This window comes from Xiphophorus couchianus, chromosome 4 (assembly GCF_001444195.1).
Source record: "Xiphophorus couchianus chromosome 4, X_couchianus-1.0, whole genome shotgun sequence".
Taxonomy (NCBI): domain Eukaryota; kingdom Metazoa; phylum Chordata; class Actinopteri; order Cyprinodontiformes; family Poeciliidae; genus Xiphophorus; species Xiphophorus couchianus.
In genome coordinates this window covers 22,745,786-22,761,688 of record NC_040231.1, presented here as the reverse complement: position 1 = coordinate 22,761,688, position 15,903 = coordinate 22,745,786, and the positions used below count along the sequence as shown (strand labels likewise).

General features: G+C 41.1%; 1 protein-coding gene across 4 annotated transcripts in view; it reads left to right on the top strand.

Annotated features, from left to right (window-relative positions):
- pcdh9 (protocadherin 9) overlaps positions 1-15,703 on the top strand; it is a 194,690-nt gene extending 178,987 nt beyond the window's left edge. For all 4 annotated transcript variants that reach the window (XM_028014623.1, XM_028014625.1, XM_028014621.1 and 1 more), the window contains one exon: positions 13,640-15,703. In XM_028014623.1, coding sequence (XP_027870424.1) covers positions 13,640-14,010 — 371 coding nt within the window. In that variant the 3' untranslated portion in view covers positions 14,011-15,703. The remainder of the gene's footprint in view (positions 1-13,639) is intronic.
- The last annotated feature ends 200 nt before the right edge of the window (positions 15,704-15,903 follow it).

The window sequence follows — 15,903 nt, the reverse complement described above, 5'->3', positions numbered from 1 at the left end:
TTTTTTCAGTTTTTCCATTTCACCTCTTATTCAAAACCAAGATTTGCACTGAATGCATAATACATTTCTGAAAAATATTTATAGATGTGATGTAGACACAGTACACATTCCCTCACATTAAATGTAAACACACAGTAAGGTTAGGTTATATTTCATCTTTCCCATATCTGTCCTCTGTATTTGATCTACAGAGAATCATTTTCAACTTGTCTATTTCATGACAAACTCCGGTCCTTTCGTAAGTGATCCAGTACCTTTAAATATATATCTACCACTTATTAACATGTTAACACCAATATAATAGAGGCAAATTCCTCTCACGGTTGAAGAGGAGGTGCTAACTTTTATGTCATTGCCAATTTGATTCCGGAGCGATGCGTAAATTTTGACACATTTCCATTTAACAGAAGATATCACTGTGAACTGCACAACACATGCTAAGCTGTGAGAGACCAAAAAGAAGTAGCAGTAAACTGTTAGTGAACAAGCACTACAGCCCTGCAGTCCTATTCCTTAGTATGCATGTATAATAACTCATGTACATTTAGTAAGATGATTTCAAGAAATCTAAATACCAAAATATATTCCATTGATGTGCTTTTACCAAATTGAAAAATGTCTGACTATTTTTTAACCGTTCCTTTCATCAATTTATTTTGGCACACTTTCATTAGGCAGCATGACACTGTCCTTTCCCTAAGGTAATTATGAATAAATGTACGTAGGCAGAGCCTTGTCTGAAATTACAATTATTAACAGAGAGGAGATACACTTCAGCACTGCAATTACAGAGTTCGCAGGGGAATAACAAGGGCCTGTTTTATTATCTGATCTGATTCCTTGGGGCTCAAGGTAATCATCAACACAGAAAGTTACATCTTTCTGACACCACCTCACAGTACAATGGATCTGTGCCTCTATATCATCCATTGTCTGCTGCTTTCTCCGCTCACTTTTTTATTTCTTTTTTATTACTCTTTTCTTCTGCGAATAAGCCGTCACTGTACCTCCAGTACTTCCTTCATCTTTATGTGTATAAGTTCACAATCAATAAAGTAGAACATGTATTCCAATAAGGCTTCTTTATCAGATTAAAATTATGTTTCAAAAATAACAACCTTTGCGTATTATCAATCCCACATTTTTGCATTTAAACATCATGTTGTTTTTTTTTATTGTTATATTTTAAGAAATTAAATTTACAGTTCTTGGTCTAAGTTGTTCAGTTTGTGATGTTGTACTCATTAGCAGTAATAGCATGTTAATGCATTGTTATATAGTCACTAACAGCATCATTCGTCATTATTAATCAAGAACTTGTAAGCTCAGATGAGCAATTTAATGTAAAGACAGAAAAAACCCATTGTTGAAACCTTGTGCTTGCAAGTCTCAGTGGTTCACCTTGCATTTGTAGGCTGCACTCAATTTTCAGCTTGCATGCATGTCTGTCCAGAATTGGTCTATGTAGACCTAATTATATTTAAGAGCATAAATACTTCATGAAATGTGGCAAACAACAAGGTAGCACATTGTAACTAAACATTTCTTGAAACCTTTGTATTTATTTATGCTTTTATTTGCAGAAACTGTTAGAATAAAGAGGACAAAGAGGAATGATTATCTTACTGTAAAGATTTGCAGAAATCTGCAGAAATAAGTGCGTCATTTTAAGGCCATTGCTTAATACTTTTTTTTTCAAAGTGTTTTACTATTTTAAATAAATACAATCACACAAAGGCAATTATATATATTTAGTTTCAGTGCAAACAATGACAACCTAATTGGCAGTACTATGTTTTTGCTTTTTAATCAGCACATCCAATATCTAAACGTAATTGTAAAGTCAATCTAAACTGACGTATTTTAAACCCCATATCAAAACATAAAAGAACAAAAAGGTCTACTTCTGGAAAAATAATTTAATTGCATTTAATTCATTACTGTGGTAATTTTTAAATGCCTCTCAGCATTCTGCAACATGATTCTGCCTGACGTAATGAAATTGCAATTCATGCATGGCAATTTAACAGCAACTCATAAGTGACAATTTCATGACATCTTATCTCTCCCAGAGAAGAAAATCAATACTTGTATAATACAGACCGCCAGATAACAAATAAAATAACAAGGACTTAGTGCAATATGATTCACTAGAAAGCAATTGAACTGAAGTATTGAACAACACTGATGCTTTTCTTATATTATTCCATTAAGATGGTAAAATTGTTTTTTTTAGATTCAAGGATATAAATATAGTCATGCTGCAATGTTACCGTTTCTTGAAATCAACACAATCACTGTCTGTACATGTTACTTTAGGTACGTCAATAACAACAAATGAAATGGCAATGCCGAAGTGTGCTTAGCAGTCAAACTGACTGACACTGAAATCAATTAAGCTGTTACTACTTTTACTTATTATTTATTTGTTTGTTTATCTTATGCAATATTAACACATTTTCTTACAAAAGTGAACTGATAGGGACAATTTATAGCTTTTGATTTTGCCCATTTTTGTATAAAGACAGTTGTGATATTTGCCATATAGTCATCATTACTATAATGATTATAAAAAAGTGGAAGAGTCAATTAAATCAGTTAAAAATCAAATTAGAAAAGAGATGACAGTAAAATAATTTGTCATGGTGTTTTTTTATTTGTTTACTTCAAAAACATTATTTATATTAATTCATATACCATGATTAATATTTACATAACCATTTGTTTGAAAAGGAGGTAGACAGAAGAATAAACTTATTTTGTCTTGCCCCTTCCATTTGTTTGTATCTTGCTCTACAGATCATTCAGCAACACTTTATTTGAGTATTACTGATTAAACTTTAAAAAGGATGTAGCTTTATGTTATTAAAGTTAAAGTTTAATCAGTAACACTTTTATAACACATTTATGTCAGATCATGATTTCTTGGTTAATGTCAAGTTGTCATAACAAAGACATTTTGAATAATGTCAACTTTGTATTAAAAGTGTCATGATTTACTGAATGACACTTTATGACAACAGTCATAAATATTCATGAAGACTTACTCATGTTCATGACAGGTGTTATGTCATGTTTATGACAGTGTCATGACAGTCTTATTCACAACCCGTCAAAGTGTTACCGATCATTCTTTACAGAAAAATGATGAAAGAAGAACAACACTGGTTTCTTTCACAAGAAGAGACATAAATTACTTGAAATACACTAAACCATTAAAGAACATGCATACCCACATGGTCCATGGGCAGAAACAGTTGCAAAAGGCTGTCAGCTGGTATCTTAAATTGTTTAAACATTATTTGAAAAGGCACTAATATATTTATTTGTCTGTGATACATGGTATGTGGTGTTTAAAATGCATTGTATTTAGCAGATGACTCATCATTGTGGAAAAGAAGGTAAACAGTAACAATGCCAATATAATTTTAATACAACAATAAAAAATAAATAGTTGTGTGGGGTGTCCGCTGTATCAAACTGAATTTAGTAGTTACTGAAAACAGTGATGTATTATGATGTGCCTTTTCGAGTCTGTTGTTTTGCATTCTATAGTGTCATCTTGTGTGTTGTTCAACCGAGCTTTCACCTGGAGGAAAGCAACAGTACAATAAATGTATGTGGATTATTTATTGTTCCCAAAACCACAGTTAAATCCAAAAATGTACATTGCAACTTGGCTGCGGTGAACTTTGTGATATCTGCCAGCTCATGTCACAAGGAGACATCCTGCAGGAGAATAATACAGCAAAAGCACTAAAAATGTTTTGAAGTGTAGCGACTAGTCCATGGTGACTTGTTTAGCTTCTGCTGTGGTGCAGTACAAACATTTTTCCCACTCCTCCATCTTATTTGGTGTAGGCTGTGGTTGTTTGGAAAGCATTGCACAGACAACGATTGTTGGCAAAAGTCTGTGCTGAGGCAAACAGGAAAGATGTTTGAGCGTCACCCTAGATGCAGTGGAAGATGTTTCTGAGAACTTATTTTTTTTGTCCCAAACCTCTTTGCTTGTATCTCTTGGTGAGAAGGAAATATTTCACAGTTTTTTTTAATCAAAGCTACCGTTTTCATTTTAGTATTTCGTTTTAGTATTTTATTTTTCTACAACTGATAAGCAGTGCTTCACGTGCACCAAAGGAGGGGAATTTCACGTAGGCAGCTCATCATAGTGCTTGTTTTCTTTATTATCAGCAAAGTGGAACTTCACAATGTTTTTGTTTTTTTACTTTACTCAGTTATCATACCCTGTGATGTGCCCACCTCTCACTCACCAACTGTTGGAGATTGCCTTGAAATGTAGAAAATAAGTGGGCAGATTAGTTTAAAAGATCTGGAATAAATTATACCTCATCTCTTGTGTTCTCCAGCCATCAAATTCTACCAATTTTTTTTCTCGTGCACTGTGTTTGTACAAGTGTAATATGTCACTGTGCACTGGTGCATTCAGTGACCCTTTTTAGTAGCACCATACTTTGACAATGTTGCTGCAGAGCTGTATTTGAAAATTAAACATAATTTTGAGCATTCAGATGCCCCTTTGCTGAACCTAAACAAAAACAAAACGTGTTTGTAAATATATATTTACATCTATTGGCTCCAAGTGAACTATTGCAAACTAATATAGAGAAGCAGGTTGACATGCTGTAGGTACTTTAATAAGGAATCGTAATTGTTTATACCATTAAGGTAGCAGTTCTTTTGCAGTGTTGGACTGAAGAAAGCCTTCATCACCCAATGTACCATTACTGTGAGAGGGCATGAAAGGTAAAGTTCATTTTACTAACCTTGTGATGTTGTTGTGCAGACCATAAATTTGGCGACAGGGAGAGAAATAACATACAGCAGAGGTGACATGCACCCTAGCTGTTTTGCTTTTACTACCCTGGTTTACTAGCCCATTTGGTGATAATAAGTGTAGGACCTTGAATGTAGAAGTTTCATATGTCACTGGCATTGGAAGTTATGCTGCCTTAAGTAAATAGTGCTCCAACACGGACTTTCTCTGAATTTGACACTTTGGCATACACAATTTTATCACCACATGTCATGCATTTTTGACAGCATTAAAAAATAGAGCATAAACACTGCAACTCTGAGACCCTGCATAATCATACATAAAATTTAATAAGTGTCAAGCATATCTATTAGCAGTGACCCAATTAGTATTACTTTATCTTGTGCTAAAGTATGTGGATGCTCTGTCTGTACTGATGAAGATTTTAGTATCCCTACATGCTAAATTTAGAAGCACATGACATGTTTGTTTTGGACCGGTAGCACAGAAAGGATGACGAAACCACACTTATTGGTTGTCATAGGAAAATAACATTTACTGTATTGTTGGAGGGCTGAATAGCGCAGATGTTAGCACTGTTGCCTTGCAGCAAGAAGGTATGGATTCCTGGGTTTGAATCCTGGCCTAGGCTTTGTCTGCAAGGAGTTTGCATATTTGCCCCTTGGATGTGTGGATTTTTTCCAGGAAACTGGAATCCCAGAATCCAAAAACATGTCTGTAATTGCATGTGTGCGTTCGTGTGTAGGGGTGTGCATGTTTATTTTTCCTCTGTGTGTCTATGGGATGAACTAGTGCCCTGTTCAGGCTATACTCTCCCTCTCTCCCCAATAACTGCTGGAGATAGGCACCAACCTCTCCTGTGACCTTGAAAGAATAAGCAGTAAAGACATGTTATGGATGCATTATCTCATATTTTTAATCAAAGATCATCTTGATTGTTAATAAATTAGATGAACCGTCACACTGCATTCAAACTGCACTCAGCTATTCAGCCAATAGGCTGTGGCGTTGTACAATAATCTAAAATGTCTCTCATGTCAAATATACAATATTAATGCTAAAACATTTAAATAGGGTTTACAGAAAAGACAATTGCGCTACCATGTAATTTATCATGTGCTTTGAAGACATGCACTCCTATTTATCTCATTTACGTATCATGTTGTAATAATAGTTAAAGACTGGGCAAAGCAAGTGACAGTTTTTGAGAAACATTGCCAGTAAACACGTAAGTAATAATACTAGGTATTTTCCCATAGACAGTGTTTCACTTTTAATGCTGAAAATGTGTGTTTCCAAGAGACCACATTTGTTTGAACATTTAAATTGCAAATTGATCCAAGAATAGTACTTAGTGAGGTCTAATCCAGTAATATTTATCAGTGATTATGGGAATTATGTAAATGACTTCTTTCTCAACATGCTTAATATTTTCTGTTTTTCTTACCTATACCTCCTCTGTTGTTTTTTTAAAATTTGCCTGATCCTTATATTTTTCTAAACAGCCCTTCAGTCTGAAACTCAAGCTTTGTCTTCATTTTCTATTTTGACTCCCTTCTGCCCTTCATGTCCTCTCATGAGAAGCTGCTGCCTGGCCTCAAAGGGAGCACTAGAAAGGATCCATCAGCCAGACTGCTATTCTCAGGAGAATGCATCCAGCATGTTGCTCTGTTCTGCTCCGCTCACTATTATATCTATCTAACACCAGATCGCCTTTACTGTAGATCACAGGCTGCTTTTTTCTTTCTTTCTTTTCCTTTTTTTTTTTTTTGCAGAGCTGTATAGAGTTGTAATTCTATGCCTTGTTGGACACTGCTCACACATTTTCTCCAAGCTGTTTGTGATATCTGTGCTGCTGGGGTGAACCAGATCTATTTGCAGGGCATGGCTATAATAGGGTGTATCATCATATGCCATGGTGTGCATAATAATGGATTGGCCTCATATGTGTTTAGGTTGTATTGAGAAGAATCAAAGGGTCACTAGGAATACCTACTGCAGATTTAAGGCATGAAACATTAATCTGCCAGACGTATCTGGAGGGTTTTTGAGCACCAGCTGGAGACATTGGTACGGTACTTTTAAGCCTCAGTGCTGGACTAAAACAAAGCCGTATTTATCCCCAATAACAACATCTGGGCATGCTTAACAGCATGGATAAATAAACAAGCCCTATGGACGCTAAATCCCCCCACACTCAATCACTCTCACACACCCCCTCTTCCCATTCCCTCTTGACTTTCTGAAGGCTGTTGTTGGTGTGGGGCTGGCACATCAGTGTTGATAGTGTGCATCCAATTAATTAGCCAAACGTTATCTCATTAGTAATAGCCAGAAGAGTAAAGCAAGTACACTCCCTTACAGTTGCAAACATCCTCTGGTCAGCATTGAGCTTCCTTTCCTCCTCCTCGGTAACCTCTGTGATCTGTTGATGCTGAGTGGGAGGACAAAAAGAAAGGTTTGTTAATGCTGCTTGGTCAAAGTGTCCATCATTAGGCAGCTATTCCTCATGGCTCACATTTATTCCACAGCTCCTGCAGAATTAAGACTAGACAGCCTCCAGCATATCCTAATAGCACTGCATCACGAGACAGTCTAATGGTTTCTCTGTCTTTAAGGTATCTGTCTTTGTGGACCTCTGCATAATTTGCACAACGCTGTAAGCAAAAGTCAGCACCATCTGACACACAATTGAATCCCTTGCATTCCTCAACACCTGTGCCTCAATGTTATTTAAAGCACTCAGGGGCTCTGCACCAAACACCAGCCACCGGCTATTTGCTTGTGCGTGTCAAGCGTGCGCGTGTGTGCACAAGTGTTCGGGGAGGAACTTGCTTTCTGAGCTATTAGCAACAGGCTATGCACAGACAAACAGCACTAAACAATTCGTAAACCATTTTGTCTGGACATTGGCAAAAGGAAGTGATATGTCTTTAGTGAAGACCCGCTGTAAAACATTGTTACTTATTGTTTTATTTTGCACATGATAACAAATAGCATTATTTTAATTCAGTGTTGGTATTTGGAGCTCTATTAATGACAGAGATAAAAAAATAAATAAAATAAACAGTGCTTGTTTTTGGGTTTTTTTTCTCTTCCCAAAAATAAATTTATGCTCAAACGCACTGCAAGGACTTTAGGAAATGTGTTGCAAATGTATTGTCCTTTTCAGCAAATCAAAGATACATAAATTCTGTTAGTTTTTGTCATTTGAGAAAAACAGTATTTACATTTTATGAATATTCACTGCAGTGTGCTGGTGCTATTAGGCAGTGGAATAAAATCTAAATCATTCAAGGGTAAAAACATGACGGAGTTATAAACTACATCTCAGCCCAACACTCCTAGGAATAGTAGTAAATGGCATAATGGAGTAACATTGTTTGATGTGCTGAAGCCAGAGTGTTAGAAAGAGCAGGAGTTTCTTACAGAGACAGAGGCCCAATTTCAAGGTCCCGAACTGGGAAGTCGAATTTCTACTTGATGCATCCATTTTTATAATGGAAGATGACACAGTTGCTTGATTGTGCTATAAAATGACACTGTGCCTGGAAAATAATTAATACCACACCTTTAAAAGCTGAAAAATAATTTCCACAAACAGAGAATTGGCATTTGATTGTAATTTGTGTTTTAAAATTCCAAATCTAAGTATTTCATTAATAATTGAATTGACCAACAAACCTTGATATTGATATGTCTATTTTCTTTGTGTTTACGTACATCTATCCATCCATCCATCCATCCATCTTCTTCCGCTTATCCGAGGTCGGGTCGCGGGGGTAGCAGCTTCAGAAGGGAGGCCCAGACTTCCCTCTCCCCAGCCACTTCTTCCAGCTCCTCCGGGGGAATCCCGAGGCGTTCCCAGGCCAGCCGAGAGACATAGTCCCTCCAGCGTGTCCTGGGTCTTCCCCGGGGCCTCCTCCCGGTGGGACGTGCCCGGAACACCTCACCAGGGAGGCGTCCAGGAGGCATCCTGACCAGATGCCCAAGCCACCTCAACTGGCTCCTCTCGATGTGAAGGAGCAGCGGCTCTACTCTGAGTCCCTCCCGGATGACTGAGCTTCTCACCCTATCTCTAAGGGAGAGCCCAGCCACCCTACGGAGAAAACCCATTTCGGCCGCTTGTATCCGCGATCTCGTTCTTTCGGTCATGACCCAAAGCTCATGACCATAGATGAGGGTGGGAACGTAGATCGACCGGTAAATCAAGAGCTTCGCTTTTTGGCTCAGCTCTCTCTTCACCACGACGGACCGGTACAGCGCCCGCTTGACAGCAGACGCTGCGCCAATCCGCCTGTCGATCTCCCGCTCCCTTCTTCCCCCATTCGTGAACAAGATCCCGAGATACTTAAACTCCTCCACTTGGGGCAGGACACCCCCCCTGACCCGGAGAAGGCACTCTACCCTTTTCCGGCTCAAGACCATGGCCTCGGATTTGGAGGCACTGATCCCCATCCCGGCCGCTTCACACTCGGCTGCGAACCGATCCAGCGAGAGCTGCAGATCACGATCTGATGAAGCCAAAAGGACCACATCGTCTGCGAAAAGCAGAGATGAGATCCTGAGGCCACCAAATCGGATCCCCTCAACACCTTGGCTGCGCCTAGAAATTCTGTCCATGAAAGTGATGAACAGAATCGGTGACAAAGGGCAGCCCTGGCGGAGTCCAACTCTCACCGGAAACGAGCCCGACTTACTGCCGGCAATGCGGACCAGACTCTGACACCGGTCATACAGGGACCTGACAGCCCGTATCAAAGGGCCCGGTACCCCATACTCCCGGAGAACCCCCCACAGGGCTCCCCGAGGGACACGGTCGAACGCCTTCTCCAAGTCCACAAAACACATGTAGACTGGTTGGGCGAACTCCCATGCACCCTCCAGGACCCTGCTGAGGGTGTAGAGCTGGTCCAGTGTTCCACGACCAGGACGAAAACCACACTGCTCTTCCTGAATCCGAGGTTCGACTATCCGACGGACCCTCCTCTCCAGGACCCCTGAATAGACCTTGCCAGGGAGGCTTAAGAGTGTGACCCCTCTATAATTGGAGCACACCCTCCGGTCCCCCTTTTTGAACAGGGGGACCACCACCCCAGTCTGCCAATCCAGGGGAACTGCCCCCGATGTCCATGCGATATTGCAGAGTCGCGTCAACCAACACAACCCTACAACATCCAGAGCCTTAAGGAACTCCGGGCGGATCTCATCCACCCCCGGGGCCTTGCCACCGAGGAGCTTTTTAACCACCTCGGCGACCTCGCCCCCAGAGATTGGAGAGCCCAACCCAGAGTCCCCAGGCTCCGCTTCCTCAGTGGAAGGCATGTTGGTGGGATTGAGGAGGTCTTCGAAGTACTCTGCCCACCGGCCCACAACGTCCCGAGTAGAGGTCAGCAGCACACCATCCCCACTATAAACAGTGTTGGTGCTGCACCGCTTCCCCCCCCTGAGACGCCGGATGGTGGACCAGAATCGCCTCGAAGCCGTGCGGAAGTCTTTCTCCATGGCCTCTCCAAACTCCTCCCACACCCGAGTTTTTGCCTCAGCAACCGCCCGAGCCGCATGCCGCTTCGCCCGCCGGTACCCATCAGCTGCTTCCGGAGTCCCACAGGCCAAAAAGGCTCGATAGGACTCCTTCTTCAGCCTGACGGCATCCCTCACCGAAGGTGTCCACCAACGGGTTCGAGGGTTGCCGCCGCGACAGGCACCGACAACCTTGCGGCCACAGCTCCGATCGGCCGCCTCGACAATGGAGGCACGGAACACGGTCCACTCAGACTCCATGTCCCCCACCTCCCCCGGGACGTGTTCGAAGTTTTGCCGGAGATGGGAGTTAAAGCTCCGTCTCACAGGGGATTCCGCCAGACGTTCCCAGCAGACCCTCACAACACGTTTGGGCCTGCCAGGTCTGACCGGCTTTCGCCCCCGCCACCGGAGCCAACTCACCACCAGGTAGTGGTCAGTGGACAGCTCCGCACCTCTCTTCACCCGAGTGTCCAAGACATACGGCCGCAGATCCGATGAAACCATGACAAAGTCGATCATCGAACTGCGGCCTAGGGTGTCCTGGTGCCAAGTGCACATATGGACACCCTTATGCTTGAACATGGTGTTCGTTATGGACAATCCATGGCGAGCACAGAAGTCCAGCAACAGAACACCGCTCGAGTTCAGGTCGGGTGGGCCGTTCCTCCCAACCACGCCCCTCCAGGTCTCACTGTCGTTGCCCACGTGAGCGTTGAAGTCCCCCAGCAGAACAAGGGAGTCCCCAGGAGGAGCACTCTCCAGTACCCCCTCTAAGGACTCCAAAAAGGGTGGGTAATCTGAACTGTCGTTCGGCCCGTAAGCACAAACGACAGTCAGAACCCGTCCCCCCACCCGTAGGCGGAGGGATGCTACCCTCTCGTTCACCGGGGTAAACCCCAACGTACAGGCGCCGAGATGGGGAGCAACAAGTATGCCCACTCCTGCCCGACGTCTCTCTCCCTGGGCAACTCCAGAGTGGAAGTATGTCCAGCCCCTCTCAAGGAGACTGGTTCCAGAACCAGAGCCATGCGTCGAGGTGAGACCGACTATTTCTAGCCGGAACCTCTCGACCTCACGCACTAGCTCCGGCTCCTTCCCCACCAGAGAGGTGACATTCCACGTCCCAAGAGCCAGTTTCTGCAACCGAGGATCGGACCGCCAGGGTCCCCTCCCTTGGCCGCCACCCATCACACAGTGCACCCGACCCCTTTGGCCCCTCCCACGGGTGGTGGGCCCATGGGAGGGGGGGCCCATGTTTCCTCTTCGGGCTGAGCCCGGCCGGGCTCCATGGGTAAAAGCCCGGCCACCAGACGCTCGCCATCGTGCCCCCCCTCCAGGCCTGGCTCCAGAGTGGGGCCCCGGTGACCCGCGTCCGGGCGAGGGAACACCAAGTCCAAGGTTTTCCTTCATCATTGGGGTCTTCGGGCTGCACTTTGTCTGGTCCCTCACCTAGGACCTGTCTGCCTTGGGTGACCCTACCAGGGGCATGAAGCCCCAGACAGCATAGCTCCTAGGATCATTGGGGCACTCAAACCCCTCCACCACGATAAGGTGGCAGCCCATGGAGGAGTACGTACATCTAATAAAAACAAAAAAGAAAACATCAACTGTTGTAACTAATAGGACCTTGTTTGGAAGAGCTGGTCTTTCGAGTGTGGAGCAGCTGCATAAATGTGAAGTAGGACCCATGAACACTGAACTTTTTATCATATCTGACCTTCAAGGGACTGTAGATTTTCTTGAAAGGGAGAAAATAATCAGGTGAAATTAAAACTTTTTAAATATATTGCTTTATTAAAACAGTGTGACACTGACACATTACATGTTGGTTTAAATTACACGGTCCATTTTGCATGTTTATTACTGTCCTAATACAACACTTTGGTGACAAAAAATCTAATTATCATTCTGCAGTCTGTTGTCTTTAGGCTTCCATGCATGTTCGATGCTCTTGCTTTGACAGTACCAAAAGTTATGCTGTTCATGTGTACATTGTGAAACACGTCAGTTAACTGCCTCAAGTGGTCTTTTAATCAAATTTTATCTGTAAATTTTCTTAATGAGAAGGTGTGTGCTGATTGCAAGAGAAAGTGGCTGATTCAAATTATTCTCAGCTGCCCACTGGGGCACTGATTGTCTATATGCAAATGGTCATGTTTATCACACCAGGGAAACAGGAAAGCACAATGTGTCCATAACAATCCCCAAGTTGCTTTGAAGGAGCAAAGTGAAATACAGACGTCACAGTTTTGACAATGAATACACCAAATACTGATGCTGCATGCAGATATATATACTCTGATGCATGAACTATTCATGCTCCATTCTTTTACAAGAATTGTGAGTTTGAGGAAATGCCATCAGTGACATCATGATGCTATGATGCTTTCAGTGTAGCCATTTATCTACCAATACAAAATAGCTAAATGTCACATAAATGGCAGGTCAGTAAGTAGTTTCTGTGCTTTTCACTACACACCCTGAACATGATCACAGTCACTCCTTTTTAAAAAAATCTCCATTCTACAACAGCCCCTGAGAACTCTGCTGAACAATCTTTATCCTCTTTTGAAGAATGAATCCTGTCTCCACTTGGAAACAGTGCATCACTACTCCTTGCAGTTCTTCATGCAAATATATGCACTTAATTCCATGTTTTAATTCTGAGTGTTCATCATTTAAGCTCTAAAATGACTGATGTTCTCTTGCTTTTGTCAGGCCAAGCTCCAGCATTTAAGCAGGACACTTCAGTGGAGAATATTTTATTAATCATAGCTGAAAAGCTACCTGAGAAACAGCTGAGCATGCAACAACCGTGTTCTTTAGCAATAACTGGTAATGAGTTTCACATTTTTCTTTGCAAGTTTGATTTAATTCAGTCTCACTGGAAAGTTTTCCAGGATGAACTCCCTGTTTACGGTTGCACCACAGAGTCTGTTTGACTTAAGCCCAGATGTTGACTAGACCCGACTCCAAGCTTTATTTTATTTTATTTTATTTTATTGCTGTTTTTGAAACATCCAGTTGTAAACAAGTTGCTGTGCTTGGGATCTGAATTTGTGGTTCTATCAATTATAGAAATTCATCCAACCAAAGCAACTTTCATGCAGTCACCACCATGTTTGACTCTATGTTATTGTTCTTATCATTTTCAGACAGAGAGTGAGCTGTGTTTTCGTCCAACTTTCATATTTTCTCCATCTTTTTAACTTATTTAATAAAAATACTGTTGTATAAGATGATTTATTAGGTACAATAAAATATCCTAATGCACTTAGTAGGGTTATTCAAACTGTATTTTGGCCTTTTGTTTTTCAGATGGTCCCCTGGGACCACGAGGGCTTGTGGAAGCTACAGAGATGTGCACACAGGAGTGCCTTGTCCTTGGACATTCAGACAACTGTTGGATGCCTCCCACGTTAGGATCGTACCAGCATCCTAAGTCGCCCGTGTCTAGCTTTAGTTCTCAGCGGGAGTGGGGTCAGAAGGACAAACTCCTTAATGGACACACTCTGTCCAGAACCTGGAAAAACGAAAGTGGACGGTCAGAGCATTTTGTCGACAGGAAGCAGTTTGGGAGTGAGGAGGGACACTTCACCAGCAGCAGCATGGCTGATATTCCTCTGGTGAGTCTGAAGTCTTGCCAGTCAGCATCCTGCCCAGACAGTCCAAAGGACCAACAGCTATAAAACTGACTCTTCTTTGCTGCAAGAAATCTGGACAGAGTAAACCGGTGAGGCATCTCACCTGGGCTCACCCTGTGTTTCATTGGTTTATTTCTTGTCTCCTTTCTTCAACTTAAGTTAATGCTTCTGCAGTCTAAAAGCCACATGTACTGTGTAGGCCTCAAAATAGTGCTGATGCTTAGTTCTCCACAGTGAAATGTTTCTGCAGCTCTACTCGTTTTTTTTTTTTTTCTTTAAATAATACAATCCTCAATGAAAAACTTTTTCTTTCCACTTCTTTTGAGGAAATGTGGAAGAAGGACCTGCATAAAACTGAAAAAGAGGAGAAAAGATGGCTGTCAGACAAATATATACAAATCGTTGTGGTGTGATTGTTATTGAGCTGTTTGGGACTATATTAATCAACACAATCAAAGAAAATTTTGATTATATTTCAAAAAAGTGTTGGTCCTATAACACTTGTTTGTGGACACTTGTTTATTCTGTCACTGTCTCTGTGTTTGTAAATAATACTTATTAACCACAATCATGTATCTGTAATATTCACAGTGGGTAGGACAGTTCTTGGCTTTTGTTATTATAATGGCTTCTCATCAGAATTGGGGAAATTCAGCCGGGCAGAGATCTCCAGCAGAAAGTGACATTTCCAACAAGAATTGTTTTATTATTATTATTTCTGGATTTTTACTGAAAGAAAATCTTGCCACATAATTTACTGTTACCTGTATCCCATATAAATTTTATTCAAGTGCTGCAAAATCTCAAAGGCAAATCAGTTTTTTTTTCTTGTTAGAAAAACAAAACAAAAAAATGCTTTATGAAGGATGTCAGTGCTCAACATGTGCATTATAAAACTGAAAAGCTCTAAAAGCACTCTGATTTTAAAAGTGTTTAGTACAATTAAATAGCAATATATTTGTAAATGGCTAAATGTTTTATCTAAGGTTGATCTTACTGTATAGATTTTCTTCAATTTGTGATTTAACTGAGGGCAATTTCTCAGTAGTACCTGCAACTTATTGACCTATGTATGTAAATATACATATATATATACTGTATATATATGTACTATTTCCACAGACTATTATTTTCCATACATAAGAAAACACAGGTAAAGATAACACTTAAATCACCGTGCCTTCATGAAACACTGAATTGTGCTTATTCAAATGACAAGAACATGTTGGCTGCCGAAAATATCCGGTCTGATAATCAAATGCCTTATGCATTGAGTGTTTGCCAGATTCAAAGACATAAAGTCAGAATAAAAAAAGGCATGGACAGACTCTGTGTCAGCCAAGATTACTTGTCATTTCACCATCTGAAAGAGTTGGTTTTCACAGCATGGACGGCAAATACACAAAGGAAAAGCATGCTAAATGATATACCTTATTTAATTAAATTTGTCATTTTTGTCTTTGCTTTTTTCTTTTTCTTTTTGAGATTGGGTGGGGGGTAGAGTTGAGTGGTGCATTAAGAGTAGTTCCGTTTGTAAAGCACTTTCACATTAATGTCACAGTATAAAGATGTTAAGTGGGATGGAGTGATTTGCTTATCGCAGTATGTTTATTAGTTGTGAGGGTGTTTGACATCACCAATACTGAAACAGTTAATCCTTGTTACTCTACAGGTATACAGCTACTGCAATAAATGTTTTAATTATGTGTATGCTTTTTTTGCGTACAAGATGGCTACATCAGGAAGTCTGTGTCCTTTTTGTGAATAAATACCCCCGTGAACGTTTGTTAATTTAAATTCAAAGCACTGTTTAGATATTGCATGAGTTTGCCCCTAATTAGAGTGATTTTCTTTCTCTAAAAATGGAAAATCACTCCCATTATCTGTTTTTACAATACTTAACACGTATTTTGGATGACGCATTTACTTGTGAACAAA